Source organism: Miniopterus schreibersii (genome assembly GCF_964146895.1).
Source record: "Miniopterus schreibersii genome assembly, chromosome: 2".
In the NCBI taxonomy this organism is placed as follows: Eukaryota; Metazoa; Chordata; class Mammalia; order Chiroptera; family Miniopteridae; genus Miniopterus; species Miniopterus schreibersii.
This window is the reverse complement of record NC_138102.1, coordinates 108,264,495-108,280,555: the sequence shown is the minus strand read 5'-3', so window position 1 is coordinate 108,280,555 and position 16,061 is coordinate 108,264,495. Positions and strand designations below refer to the sequence as shown.

The 16,061-nt window shown below is 39.7% G+C and overlaps 1 protein-coding gene across 1 annotated transcript in view; it reads right to left on the bottom strand.

The window, feature by feature from the left end:
• Positions 1-9,339, bottom strand: part of NDUFA9 (NADH:ubiquinone oxidoreductase subunit A9) — a 30,220-nt gene extending 20,881 nt beyond the window's left edge. The window contains exons 1-3 of the mRNA XM_081127631.1: positions 8,912-9,339; positions 3,900-4,070; positions 3,430-3,527 (exon numbers count right to left, since the gene is read on the bottom strand). Coding sequence (XP_080983757.1) covers positions 3,430-3,527; positions 3,900-4,070; positions 8,912-8,960 — 318 coding nt within the window. The 5' untranslated portion in view covers positions 8,961-9,339. The remainder of the gene's footprint in view (positions 1-3,429; positions 3,528-3,899; positions 4,071-8,911) is intronic.
• Between the last annotated feature and the right edge of the window lie 6,722 nt (positions 9,340-16,061).

Here is a 16,061-nt window from a genome sequence, read left to right as displayed (position 1 = left end):
AAGACATGAAAACAACATTCAAAGGGAAGTGACCTGCCTAAAACTCCAAATTAAGTCAATGGCAGATTTTGATGTAGAACTACACTTCTGAGCATCAGCTAGGACCTTAGTAAGATTGACGATTCTTATCCAAAATAGCAACTAGGAATTAAATAACCCCAGACAAAGGTACAGAGTTTTCTATGTTAAAATAAAACTGAATTTTTAAAGCATTTTGATGAAAGATAGTAAGAATGATATAGGGTCAAATATTAAGTGTGTATGTATGAGTGAATGCAGTGGAAGGGAGAGTGAGAGGGGAAAAGAAAAGGGAAAAGAGAAAGGGGGGAGGGAGAGCACACAGGAGTGAACATGAGCAAGCATGCTCAAATGCCCACGTAATTCAGAAAAGAGTGAAAGGGCTATAGAAATCAGATTCAAAAACAAAAAGATGAAGCACTCCGCAGGAAAAACTAGTTACAAAAACTAGTTATGATGGAGAGTGGGGCACAACAGACAGTAGAGTAACAGTGTTGAAGTCAGACAGGAATGCAAATTCTAGTTTGCCATTTACTAACTGCATGCAAATGATCTCTCCAAACTCCATACAAAACTTGAAAAGACAGCTTAACTCATGGGGTTACCATGAAGATTAAGTAAAATATACATAAAATCTGCAGCACACTGAGTGACATTCTCATCCAAAAAAAGCAGCTCTACACATAAAAGCTAAAAAAAAAAAAAAAAAAAGTTTTTTAGCAAAGATGGAAAGGGTGGGAGAGGAAAAATCTTAAAAAAGACTCAAGAGTAGAAGAGTTTGAGGCATTAACTGCATAAATGGCCCTAGAATGAGGCCTGGAGAGAAAGAATCAAAAGGAAACCAGGTTCCCAAGGCTAAGGCCCAACAGCCCCAGTCAGACCAAGTGCCATTCAGGCAGCAGTTTCAAACAGAGACTGAAGCAGAAAAATCTGAACACCACACCCAATATGGTACATCCTTCTCAAAAATAAACAACATAGTGAAGTCCCTCCTCCTCAATTTTACTTTCCCTGGACCTCCCCTTTCATAATTATTATTCTATTCAAAGTTATGTGTTTGGCGTCTGTATTCCCTATGGTGGGGAATCTTTTTTCTGCCAAGGGCCATTTGGATATTTATAACATCATTTGCAGGCCATACAAAATTATCAACTTAAAAATTAGCTATGAAAAAAGCTCCTAGATTTATTGAATTTCAAGTCCCGCCTACAGCTGCCTTGGCTGGGCCAGACCAAATGATTTTGCAGGCCATTCTCCACCTTGCCTAAGACTGCAAGCTCCCTGTGGACTTTTTCATCAAGATATGCTGAGAGCTTAGCTCAGTACCAGGCACATGCAGACACTCAACAAGCATCTGTGGAAAGAATGGAATACGTCACATAGCTCAATTCCAATGACCCCATATTTGCAAACCAGTAAAAGTTTTCACCTATCACTTGTGAAATATTTTAAGTTTGAGGACTGACAAAGTGATCAACAATCACAAGTTACAAAGAACTAGGAAAAAGCTAAGCTCCTATAACTACATTAACAAGAGGATATTTGAAAATAAGATTTTGGAAAAGAAAAACACTTTAGAAACAAGAAATTTTCAATATAAATATACTTAGCTTGTGAACATTCAGTAAAGAATAAATGAAATGCCATTAAAAATAAGTCAATCCAGAGGCATGGAAACATGGAACAGCCTGAAGAATCTCAGAGGTTGGGGGGGAGGGGGAGATTAACCAAAGAACTTACATGGATATATGCATTGCCCATGGACACAGACAATAGGGCGGGAAAGGCCTGGGGTGGGGCAGGAACCAGATGGAGAGCGGTAATGGGGGGGAAAAAGGGGGACATCTGTAATATTTTCAACAATAAAGATAACTTTAAAAGAAGAAAAGATACTTTTGAAGAGAAAAAAAAAGACTGCCCTTTGATATATTCCAAAAAAAGAAATAAGTCAAGCCCTAGCCAGTTTGGCTCAGTGGTTAGAGCTTTGGCCTGTGGACTGAAGGGTCCCAGCTTCAATTCCGGCCAAGGGCACATACCTTGGTTGCAGGCTCGATCTGCAGCCCTGGTCAGGACACGTGCGGAATGCAACCAATTGATGTGTCTCTTCTCATACCAATGTTTCTCTCTCCCTCTGCCCCCCCCCCACCTCCCCGCTTCCACACTCTCTGAAAAAGCAATGGAAAAAATGTCAAGTGAGGATTTAAAAATAAAGGGATCACAAATCATCTGTATGAAAATATCAGATATTAAGGATGTTTACCAAACTTTTTTTTAAAAGGGAAACGTGCAAATGGAAGAACTCAGTTCCATACAGGATGATGAAAGTAAGAAAAGTTAGCTAAAAGGACAGTAGACCCAAGCATCAAGGCCCAGAGTGTTTCAGTAGGAAAAGTGCAGGCATTCTGGGTAGCCCATTACTTTGAGAAAAGGAACTGTCCTGTGCACTATAAGATGTCCTGTGCCTAAAAAACCAGTAAGGTGTCCACTCACTGTGACTACCAAAAGGGCCCACACATTTTTAATCACTCCCTTGCAGGGTCTCCCCCACCCTTTCCCCCCTGCCCTCGCCCCACTGGCAACTACTGGTGTAAAGGAAGAACCTGCAGATTTAAGAACAACAGAGAATGCTTGGGAAGAACTGTTGTAAATTAAGTCTATGCCAAGCAAACCAAGTTAGAAAACACCCTATTTGGGATTTTCTCTGTCTATAGAAGTACTGTCCAATAGAAATATAACAAGACACATATGTAATCCTGAATTTTCTATTAGCCACATTTAAGAAAAAAAAAGGTGAAATTCATTTTAATAATATACTTTATTTAACCCAATATATCCAAAATATTATTTCAATATGTAATAAATATAGAAATGTATTAATGATACATTGAATATTATTTTCTTCATACTAAGTCTTTGAAATCTGGTGTGTATTTTACACTTAACAGTGTATCTCAATCCAGACTAGCCACATTTCAAGTGCTCAATAGCCAGCCACATGTGGCTAGTGATTACCATACTGGACAAGCAGGTCTAGAGAAGTGGCTAGCAAACTGTGACCCAGAGGCAAATATCTAGTCTACAGTCTAACTTTGTAAATAAAGTTTTATTGGAACACAGCCACCCTCATTCCTTTACATTTTGTCTATGGCTGCTTTTGAGCTATAAGGACAGAACTGAGTAATTATGACAAAGGCCCTATGACACACAAAGCCTAAAATATTTGCTATCTGGACCTTTAAAGAAGTTTGACAATTGCTAGACTAGAGTATTCAAAAATGCCCTGTGAGTAGAGGATGCCTTTGGTCCACTCTGGAATGAAACTGCTGCTTTATTATACTGCCTCTCTTTCCTAAAAATGACCTTAGTCATTTACATCTGTTAACTCGAACAGTCAGTAATATAAGCTCTTACCAGAAAGATAATCTGGCCCAGGTCACCCATAGGACGAAGGTGCATGGTGTCATATGTATCACATCGATAGGGTACGATCACCTGTGACCCCATTCGCCCTAAAAAACAATGAATTGAGAAAAGGGTCAATGTTAACATAATATGAATACATTATATGGCAGTGATTTGGTAAATATTTAAATTCCAGTATATATGAATTGATACTATCTATAACAAAAAGCGTATTTTGCCACATCAGAGTTGCCATAACTTATCAGAGTTCCCTATTCCCATTTTAACATCCTATATAGGAAGTATGAGGAAGTATGGATGTGCTCACAATGCTCACAGCAGACCAAATTTACATAAATCTAAGACAGGAGTTATTCAGAACACTGTTAAAATAAAAAGAAACATAGCTCCTGGCTTCTCATTAAGTAACCCTAGTAAATGGCATGGGAGTATACTAAAACTCCAGGAAATTTACTTACCAAGATGATTGACAACGTATCGGCCCAGGAATCCTGTTGCTCCAAACACCGTAGCCACCACCCCACTGACTGAGGAACGCCCACTTCTCCCATGAGGTATGAGTGCATGATGAAGCTGGCGCTGGGGCGGGCCATGACACACAGATGTGGCTAATGCAGTAAGAGAAGAACCTGAAACAAAAGCCCAGAATATACAAAAATGGAAAATGTTAACATAAACGAATACAAATAGCTTCTTTTCCTAGAAACCTGTAACATTATTTGCTATCGGTATTTTCATTTACTTAGGCTGGGGTTTAAATTTAACTTTTAAATTTAATCCCTGGCCAGTGTGGCTCAGTTGGTTGGGCATCGTCACCTGTGCACCGAAAAGCTGCCTCTGGTTCAATTCCCAGTAAGGGCACATGCCCAGGTAGCAGGCTTGATCCCTGTAAGGAGCCTGCAGGAGGGAGATGATCGATGTTTCGCTATCATATCACATCAGTGCTTCTCTCTCTCTCCCTCTCCCTTACTGTCTCTCTAAAAATCAATGAAAGTACTTTTTTAAAAGTTATAATTTAAGTGCCAACAGCAATAATAAACACAAATCATTGCAACCAGGACTCTACAGAACATAAGGAAATGTATAATAAGTAGAAAGTAAACTCCCTGACCATAGGATGTAATTTGCCTAGGAAGATGAACCACATTAAAACAAAATATTAAAAAGTTACAAATTAAAACAGTATAAACCTCTACAGGGAAAGGAATGGAGAGAATTCAAAGTAGTAAATTAGATAATCATGAGGAAGAATCCTGGTTAAAGTGTTTTGAGAAAGGTTTTAAATAGTAACAGAAATAAATTTACATGAGAAACACATAACACATATAACAATGTAGAGTTGGGAATGATAAGCCCAGGACAGGGAATAGCCAACGATGTACATGAAACAGACTTTGAAACTGACGATGGATGAAAAATAAAGTTGATGATATGGGTTGGAGGCAGAGGACAATTGGTAGAGAACATTTTTTTGAAAGAGTGAAATTCAGACTTAATATAAAACTACTGAAAATCATCAAAAGTTGGTAGGTAAGTAAGTAAGTCTAGGTAAGTAAGTAAGTTTTCTAAGAATGATTTTCCAGTGGCTCTCTTCCCAGAAACCATTGTTTCTTCCGATCCAACAGTATGGAATTGGAGAAAAAGCCTAGCTTACTGAAACCACAGAGATTAAAAACAAACCTTGCAGATCAGACACACAATAACAAAATAATATCATAATAATAGCTAAACTTACAAAGCTCTTACCAGGTGCCTGGTATTGTTCTAAATGCTTAAAAACTGTTATCTTAATGTCATCTTTGCTGGCACTTTACAAATGAGGAACTAAGACTCAGAGATTAGAACTAAGATTGAGTGACTAGTCCAAAGAGCCAGCAAAGGAGATTAAAAAGTAGCCCAGTGAGGTAAGAGAAAAAACAAAAGAAAATGGTATCCAGAAACCAAATGAAAAAAGTGACTGATGGAGAGAATACAGTAAACCCCCCTTTACACTCAGAGGATATGTTCCAAGACCTCCAGTGAATGCCTGAAATTGAGGATAGTACCAAACCCTGCATGTACTACTACGATTTTTCCTAAATGTACATACCTTTTTACTTACTAGAGGCACTCTGTGACTGCTCTTAGGCATATCCAAGTTACTACTCTTGCTCTTTGGGACATTAAGTAAAATAAGGGTTACTTTAAACACAAGCATTGCAATACCCTGACAACTGATCTGATAACTGAGACAGCTACTAAGTGACTAATGAGCAGGTAGCTATATGGCATGGATATGCTGGACAAAGGGATGATTCACGTCCTGACAGGACGGAATAGGACAGCACAAGATTTCATCAAGCTACTCAAAATGATGTGCAATTTAAAACTTATGAATTGTTTATTTCTGGAATTTTCCATTTAATATTTTCAGACTGCAGTTAACCAGGATAATTAATGCTGTGGAAAGCGAAACCGTAGATAAGGAGGGCCGGGAGGTGGGAAGGGGTGATCTACTGGAGTTAGTTCTATAAAGCAATGCTGAAAAGTCAAGTAGCATGAGAAGAGAGGACCACAGGATCTAGAAAATGCTGGTTGAAAATGGCGTTAACAGGAGCAATTTTATTGGAATAGTAGGAATTAAAGCTTGAATGGAGCAGGCAAAGAGAAAATGTGAAGCAAGGAAGTGCTAAGAGGAATACTGATAATCTTTTGATATAAAGGGGCACAGAAAAATAGGACTAGAGTAACATGAAGACAAGGAAGGAGTGTTTTTTAATATGAGATAGCAATAATATGCTGAAGGAAGTGACCCAATAGAGGAGAGAAATTAATGATTCAAGAGAGGGAATGAAAGAGAGGACGGCCTTAGATCAGAGCAGAAAGAGCTCATTTGGAGGGAAGGCAGAGAATTATCACAGGTCAACTATTAGATTTTTACGGTGGGGGAAAAAAATTTTCTTACCTGATTCCTTGATTTCTCTGTAAAGCAGAGAATAAGACAGAAGCACATGTCAGAAGTTTTAGAAGACTGGCAATGTTAAGTGATAGTTATGGAGAAAGGAAAAGCAAATTTCCTAGGGAAATGGTAATGCTGAAAATCTACTTTGTATTCTATTGAAAATCTACTTTGAGATTTGTATTCATGAATTTAAAATAAGGTCAGTCAGTTAGTTTGGTGTTTTCCCTAGCTCAGTTCTCCACTGCTCAGGGGAAGGAAGGAAATATATGGAAAGTTTGGTTTAATCAGTATTGACTTTTTTGCTGACAAAGGGAGATGGGCTGGAGAGTTAAGAATGTATGAAAAGTAATTATTAAAATGAAGAGTAAGGAAGGAAGTGAGGGCATAGGATAAATGACAGCCAATAAGATGGGAACAATTCCTGGAGTCAAAGAATTAACACCACAAAAGATTGTTATAAGGACTAGAGTAAATATAGACAAAGCATTTAGCACATTACCTAGCACATATTTAGCGTTGCACAAATAATAGTTGTTTTCATTTATTACTACTTCGAAATTTCTCAGAAGGTAATGTTACACTAACCTCACATGATTATTTGTTTTCTCAACAATTATGGGCCAAGAACTATTCTAGAAACTGTGTCTAGCATAGTAAAAAAGACAAAGTCCCTAGCCTCACGAAGCTAACATTTTAGAGGGTTGTATAAGCATTAGTAATATATTGGTAAGGGCATTGCTCATGTAGGTGCTCTTTGGTTCCAGCCTCTCCATTTTTTTTCCATTTATTATGATCATTAGGAGAGTACCATTACTTATTCCTTATATTCACCTGCTCAAAAATCTACATTGGTTTCCTACTGTAATATCTAAACCAACTGTCTCCAAACATATTTGTTTGTATAATGAATTATTTTTAAGTATTTATTTATAAATTACACGCATGTTCTATGTACTTCATCATACACATTACAAAACATGTATTAAAGCACTTAGAACAGTGTTCAGAGTTTGAATAACATGTTAGTTATTGTTATTATTACAGAAAACATTTCTTAAAGTCCTAAAACTATATTTTTGTATTCCATTATTTTCTCTTCCAAAACCCACTTTGGAGACCACTGGTCTAAAACTCTGCTTCGCTTTCAAAGGCCTCTATTATTTGATCCCATGTAATATACTCAATTTCCTTTCCTACTATTTCAGATCTACAGGTAGTCATTTCACTGCCTCGTAAGTATGTTACGGTTCCATTCTCACCCCCTTGTTCTTGCCATTGACAGGAAAATGTCCAACTTCTCTACTTTCCTGATCATAACAACCCTCACAAAATCAGTGGAAGAACTGCAATTCTTCACTGGTCTTCCAATCTTCCCTCACTGCTTCAAATGATACCAATCTTTCCCTTCTCTGATTTCCTATGGTACTTAAGAGTCTCTCCACATTTCACTATATATCACTGTTTAACGCAATTCTGTTCTATAGTGCTCTGATTATGTTACACACTAGACCTGTCTCTACAGAGTTACTCAAAAGCTTACTTCACCAGAGACAATAAAGCAGCATGGTTAAGAGCACAAACTATGATGTCAGTTAAAAAGAAAAAAAGAAAAAAGTAAGTTACAGAGAAAAAAAAATTATAAAAACATCTAGAACTGTGATTAGCAGATAGCAGGCACTATGAAAAAACACAACTTTTGGAGATTGATCGGGGTGTTTGTGGAGGGCTGGAGGGTGAAAAAAATGACAATGAAGTATAACTGGATTAAATGCCCTTGCTTTTCTAGCCTCTCTTACTGAGGGTTAGAGCAAATACACGTTTTCAACCTGAGAACGGTGATAGCAGATCTAGTAAGAAGAGGAGGTTAAATGAACAGCGCTTAGACAAACCCTAAAACATCCTTTACTCTTCTTCCCTTTCCTCTCCGCCCAGCTCCTGATTCTCCTCTCCCAGCATCCCTCGCTCCCCCGGCCCCAGCACATCGACCTCAGGACACTCTACACTACAGAGATTCTTTAGATTTACAAAGTACTTTAACAAATATTACTTAATTTAACCTTTTCAGAAACTCCCTGACGTTGTGGTATTGTCATTTCCATTGTGACACGAAGGATCTTAAGTTTGCACAAGGTCTTAGCGTCAATCCACGAACAGCCTTCCCTCCGCTCTCCTCTCCCTCCCTCCTCTTCAGAGTCCTCTCTCCGCCCCTCACCCTCCACAGAAGCATTTCCCATGACCCCAAACCCTGACAACGCTGTGAGAGATCTGATTCCCTCGATCCGTTAATCATCCCCCACTTTCTCCGGTTCGCTCCCCGTTGCTCACGTTCCCCCAGCGCAGACCCCTTCCCAAACGCACCTTTTAACCGGGAAGGCGGAACGGAAAGGAGAAACTACGGAGGCAGCGCCGGACCTAAAAACCCAGGTGTCCGGGGAGTCGGCCGGGCCGCTGCGGGACGGCGCCGCTGCCAACAATCTCACCCCCACCTCGGAATCCCAATCGGAGGCGGGTGTTCCCAGTGACACTTACGTGACATTGGCAGGACCCGGACAACTCGGGGCTGAACGGCGGCCGCCATCTTGTCCCACAATCCCCTGCCGCCGGCGCTCCGACCACTGCGGCTGCTAGGCACGGTCAAAGCGCTCGTCCCTGCGCGTCTGCGCAGGCGCTAACCGGGAGGCAGGGGGCGGGCCAGACTTGGGGTGGAGTTTTGACCGAGGAGGGGGCTGGAGAGAGAACGAAGCGAAAGGGAGGGAGCTGAGGGAGGGGGGGAATAAAAAGAAAAGAATCCTGAGGTCGGAAGCTCAGTTCTCAGGTTACGGAATCTGCCGTAAAGATCATCTCGTTGCCCAGAAACCAGAAGTTCAGAGTCAACCAGCAATTGACTCAAGGGCGTACAAAGTGACAGAGCCGAAGCTCAGCTTTCCTCACTCTGTTTATTGTTTCCTGAAAATGTCGGACTGGGAAGCCTCGGTGAGACCCGGAAGGTGGAAGCGTGACCCTTGAACTCCGGAAGTTCTTTAGGGAGATAACCTGGGTCCAAGGGAGAGGTCTGCAAGAAAGGAGTGGGTGGGAAGAGCTTAAACAAAGAATTTGTGTGCGTATGTGCAAAACCTGTGGACACAGACAGTAGAGTGGTGAAGGCCGGGTAAGGGAGGGGTGTCGATGGGGAAAAGGGGGACATCTGCAGTACTTTGAAGAGTAAAGATAAAATTTTTTTAAAAACAAGGAGTAGGGGGAACATGCAGAGGGAAAGGGAGGAAGAGAAAATAGAAATTAAAACATGCACATCGAATTCACCAAAGTTCTTAAAGTCAATCCGTGAATAACCTCTCTGTTCTCTCCCCGAAGCCTCTGCTTCTTGCTGTTCCCCTTTTCCCGTCACACTCAGGTTTCTGCACCAGCTCAAGTCTGCTCACAGGTGACCTCAGAGAAGACTTTCACATCTTATCCTAAGTGGTCACCATTCCAACCGCCTTTTATTACTATCTAGTTATCAAAACACTTGTCACCACCTGACGTATGAGTCCAGGGATTCTTAACCTGGAGTGTGATTCATGAGTGGACTTCAAGAAGTCTATGAACTCCCCAAATGGCATGTAAAATTTAGTGGACCTGTACGCCATCTGCGCACTTTTCTAGGAAGAAACTGTAGAGCAATGGTTTGTAATTTTTTTTTTTTTTTAACTCTGGACTTAAGACTCTGCATTGTTTTAGAGCCTGAGGATATTCCAGAAAGATTAGACAAAACATTTGCAGTTTTAAATAGTTTATTCTGCTCAATTTCCAGGATCCCTGAGTAGAAGACAGCAACCAGCAACCTGTCCTGAGATATCTGCCTTGGGCATATCATTAGACAAATAAGTTTAGCTATGGTCACCAAAGTGAGAGGGAGAGAGTTTAGCGAATAGAAAGCTGTCAAACATGGTAGTTATAATGAGGGAGGGACTAAAACATAAAAAGTTTAGGAGATCTTTCTAGACTTGGTAATTTCTTTCAGAAAGAAGGGAGTGTGCATGCTGGGATGGACAAAAGACCTGTAGTGGGTAGAATGCCCATTATTAGGCTTGTACGGTTGGTTGTTCCCACTCCCCTCCACCCCACCCCGTGTACGTGTGTCACTTAACAAACTGAATTAGAAGAGGAAACGCTTGAAGAAATTTTATGAAAAATTTACTAATGCTGTGCTATCGTATCTCTTGGCCTCATCCTATGTTCAGTAAGCACTTAAAATTTGGCAATATTTGATTCTGGGGTCAATATGAATATCAACATACTCTCCTGGTTCTGATACATTGACTGACCCCCATTATCAGCAACTTCCTGACACCTGTGTAACATTGTCAGTTAATGTGATTTTACATCACAAGTCAAACACTGCCCCGTGCTTTGTGGGGTGTTGGGTTTTTTTAATCCTCACCTGAGGATATTTTTTTTTAATTGATTTTTAAAGAAAGAGGAAGGGAGAGAGAGAGGGAAACATCAATGTGAGAAAGACACATCGATGGGTTGCCTCCGGTACACACCCGGACCCAGGATCTAACCCAGAACCTAGGTATGTGCCCTGACCAGGAATCAAACCACCACCTTTTGGTGTCCCTGACGACACCCCAACCAACTGAGCCACGTGCCCAGGGCTGCCCCATGTTCTAAGTACTAGTTTCAAGGTGACATGATACAGGTGAAAGAACACTGACTTAAAAATCTAGAATATTATGTTATCAATGGAAGTGGAGTGCTTGGGGTGCCACAAGGGAAAGAATTTCCTGAGGCCCCCATGGGAGGATGAGGTTTCATGAAAAGCTTTTTTGATGATGCAAAATTAAGGGAGTTTCCCTCCAAGGTGCCATCTCTGTTTGTCTCGCCATGGAAGAAGTCCAATCTTGTCTTCAGTAAGACCAGGATTAAGGCCACTGCCCAGAATTTCTGTTCCATATTACTGTACAGTACAGCATCCTGTGTGGGGGTGGAGTCCACATGGCCCATGGCCCTGGCTGCTTAAGGCCACATGGCTATGGAGAGAGAACAGGCAAGCACACGGGCCAGAGCGGGTCACAGAGCAGGAGAGAGCAAGAAGGGTCAGCAAGAGTGAGCAAGAGAGAGAGAACTCCTTGAGGATTTTAACGTTCCAAGATTTAGTGCGCTTCTGATGAGTCTACTCCCTGGCCAATCGATTGTTCCTCAGGCTAGACTGGCAGGAAAGCTCCTTCCCTATGTCACTAGACTTCACTGCACATGCGCCCATCTCCCCCTTTGTTAGATTATTTCCCCCAGTGATCAGGAATAACCAGTGGTTCCCTGGGGAGCATGAAGCTGTAGCTTCCTGGTGAAGCTGCCCAGATGACCTTGCTTATAATATCTGGCCTCCCCTTTGCTCTTTCCCTATTATTAATATTAATAAATAGCTAATTATGATGATAACTATTGGATCCCAGTTCTAGTTCTACCAGTTTTTAGTTGTGATCTGTGCAAGCTTCTATACCTGTCTAACAGGGAAAATAATACCTGCCCTGTTACCTCAAAAGGTTATTGTGAGGATCAGATGACAGTGGATGGGCAGCTTTGTCAACAGCAAAGTGCTATATGTGTGTACATGTAGTTTTATTCAAGTACCTCTGAAGTATCAAAATCATAGAATGTTGGAGATGGAAGGTATTGTAGGAGATCAACATGCACAGCTTCTTTATTTGAAAGGTGAAGAAACTGAGACCTAATATAAAAGATCATCAATAAATAACCTGTTAAAGGAAGTCTGAAATCAGTCACTGACTTTTGAATTTGTTAATGATTTTAGCCCTTATCTTGTAGCCTTGATTAGAGATTCTTTTTGCCTCATGGAAACTCTATGCATTAATCCTATGTTCGATCATCAATAATAAGAGTACCTAAGGTAACATTTCCAGAGAGAATGTATTACTAACAAAGTCCTCCTCAAGCCTAGAAATTGCCAACCAAATGCCTCATGGTCTGATTTATCCCACTACGGTTGCAGGCGGAGGCATTCCAGAGGATGCATTAATGCTTCTGTATCTCTGACCATCTAAGATGAATTACAACCCAGAGATGGTCACTTGAAGAAAAATATCTCAAAATTTATTTTTTTGCAAAAGGTAAGATGTTTATAATGAAAAAGAGTCCAAGCTGGATCCCACAAAATGAAGTGATTCCATGGGCTTTGCATAAAAAATTTAGTAGACCCACTCAATCCTTGGCTGCATCCATCTGGATTTGTTAATACGTCATACTTACTCTGCTGTTTTAAGTGGAATCCATTGACAAAATTTTCCCCTCCCATATTTTCTACCTAAATTAGATACTTAAGGAAGAAAATTACCAGGACACAGTGAACCCAGTTCTTCTAAACTAAGCATCAGAGCTTTTGAGTGTATTTTCACCCCTCCCCCTGTCCTTTGATGACACAATTTCTGGTGGCCTCACCACTGTTGCTATAGAGACAGTGATATCACCAGTTGTGATTCTGATGTCACTCACCAGTCCCAACAAGGAGGAGGTACATGGAAGGCTGGGGGAGGAAACAAGATCTTGAGCTGAGCAAGAACATCCCAGCATCTCGTTGACTTTAAAAGTATATTCTGGGGTCTTCTGTGGTCACTATTCCAGTACTACAGAGGTAGGAAATCCCACTGGACTGATAAAACAGCCCATCTTCTGATCCTCTGTAGTTAAAAGGGAGAATTCAGTGACAAGTGATGGGTCACTTTACCCAGTCAATTTTAATTTTACATGACTCTTCTGGAAATTTATGTGCCTCTCACTTGGCAGCATTGCATCTAAACCTCCTACTATCTTTGCTGCTGTTTTTCATTTTGTTAGAGATTGACCAGACCTATTTGCCCATCCTTTTCTTACTCCCTGCTTCTCAGTTTGACAATGAGACTGAAAGCTTGACTCCCTGCTGACTTTTCCTTTTCTTTGTGTGGCTGTTCAAAAGTTCTTTCTTTCCAGTGCCCTAATAGCAAAACTAGACTTGCATATCTCTGAGTCCCAATTCTCACCCACTTTCATTCTCTCGCTATTATTTCTGAAGCCTTGGTTAGACAACAGAACTGGGGAAAGGCAGGATATATAGATAGATAACCATGATGATCAAGTGTCTCTACTAATAGGGCACTAGAGTAAGGAGCTATTACTAAGGGGAAGTGAAAATAGAGGAGATCCACAGGCAAGCTTAACAGTGAATAGTACCATTGAAAGAAAGATACGTGTACACACACCCACACACTTCCAACCCTTATTTAAACAAAATCAACTGAAACTGATTTCATCAACAACCAAATTTATTGGGTATCTAACAATGTGCCAAACACTTAGGGAATGAAAGAGAAAAAGAGAGTGGGTATAATAGAATAAATCCCTTCTTCCTAAAACTAGTAACAAAACCTGATTAAATAAACTTAAAACTTGATCAGATATGTATCCACCTTGCAAAATCTTCATTTATGCCACCTGTAATTTGACCTTTTCTATGAATTTAGGAACCTTGAGTAAACAGGAGCCTCTTGCTTATGATCTCAGGAGAAAATGTCTTGAGATGGTGCTAAAGTCTGGGGCACAGCTACTGTAATCAAACCCCTGTGTTGTTTATGCCCTCCCTGGCTGGTGTCCAATGATTTGCGCTCCTCCTCAATTACTGAAGTAATAATCACACTGGCCTTTTAAAGGAACATTTAGGTCAGTCTTATGATTTGCTGGAGGATCCCTCTATTGGCCATAGAAAAATTTCACAGTTTCCAGAATGTTAACCTGCAGAACTGTAATATTTAACGGAATATATCCCCTGGTTTTAATATTCCCTCTCTGGGTCTCTAGTTCCTAAATGAGAGAGTTATAATAAATGGTTTCTAAGTACAATTTATCTTTACACTGTATGTAGTTAGCATTTTTCCTTATCAAATTTAATAGATAATGCAAGGCATCCTTTTTTATTTTCCACTCTAACTCAAGGGCATTATTCACCAGCTTTGAAGTTAAGAAATTTATTGATCCATTCATTGGCTTCATTAAACTCCTCAGATCCCCCCACCTCCACTCTTTTCCATTTCCTTATGGGAAATGTATACAGAATTAGAAGTCTGAATATCATTATCATCAAAAAGTATTTAAGAATCTGTTTATATATACTATTATCCAGGACAACTTAGGGAGCTTAAAGTTTAAAACAAGCTTCTTGGATGCAGATAAACATGTAGAAGACATAGAAAAGTAGAATAAAAACATTAGGACATATGTAAGTGGAAGTGTTCACTGGAGATCTATGTATAGTGAGTGTACTTTCTGTTTGTGAAAGAAATACAAGAGCACTTCTGAGATGTTGATTTATTGGTGTTATTGGAATAGGAAGGTATGTTAATAAATCATTGGTATTTACATCTTAGATAATTCTCTAGGGTGAAATTATCCCCATAAGGAGTCAAGCTTCAAGAAAGCATGGAGGTATGTCTTGCCACCATAGCGAACTTGAGCAAACCATTGCTTTTGTTCTCATTCTCCAATATAAAGAAAAAATGAGCTATTTGGAATTAGAAATAGGCAGTATTAGTATACGCATCTTCTCAGCAGACAATTATTAAGCACTGACTTTAAGATACTAGCTACTATGAGAGATACTGAGGTGTAAGAAAATGCATCTGCCCTTATGAAGCCATCTAATAAAGGAGATAGAATATATATGAGCAGTTAAAATGCTAAAAAGGATATAAGGCTGAAACAAAATATAATGGAAACTTTGATAATGGAACAATCACATTCAATTAGGTATTTAGAAAATATTTCATGGATGGATAAGATTTTACCTGGGCTATGAAGCAAGGTGGGATTTAGAGGAGATTTTTAGGAGACTGGGTGGACATTCCAAGATGAGGTACAATGCCCTAATGTCTTCTATTTAAATGTCTTAATGGAGGTAATCTATAGACGATAATTGATCTGGAAACTGGCTTCGACATTCACTATTAATTCCCTTTGATAGCACGAGGATGTATATTTCTCTCGAGTCCTCAAAGGAATACTTACAGAGTGTTTTGAGCCCTGTGAATTCCGGGCACTTACTTTCCATTCTAGCTACTAATCTTCTGACATCCTTTTCAAGCAAGTTTGAAATTAGGCCAAAAACTTTTCATTTTCTCATTGTTAAATAAGCCTATATATATCAATGATTTGAAAGTGGAAAATAGTCATTTCTGAAATTATTGGCCAGGAGTATAAAACCCTTTTGCCATCTGGAAACCATCAGACTGCCCCAAGAACAAGATCTTTAAATCTGAATATAAATCTGAATATCATCTTAGGCTCATCATTTGTGTACTATATGGGAAAAATAAGTCATTATTTGGTAATAAAAGCAATAGAGTGCATATGTAAAATTCGTCATTTTTGTGTTTTTCCTTTGCAGATTCCTTATATTAAATGGCAGGAGGGGTGGGTAAACTTAGGGATAGTGAAGACAACAACTTAATCAAGAACTTTCTTCATATCTCAGAGCCCGTCCTCAGTAAGAGTAAGTGATCGTGTCATTTCCCTACTTTTTGTATTTCCTTTTCATTCTTTTTCATTGTGATACATAGCTTAAATACATCAATAGTCCTGTTGATTTTGTTATTTTCTATTAGAAGTAATTCATTAAGATGAAATATAAACTGGCAGTTAAGAGACTTGCACT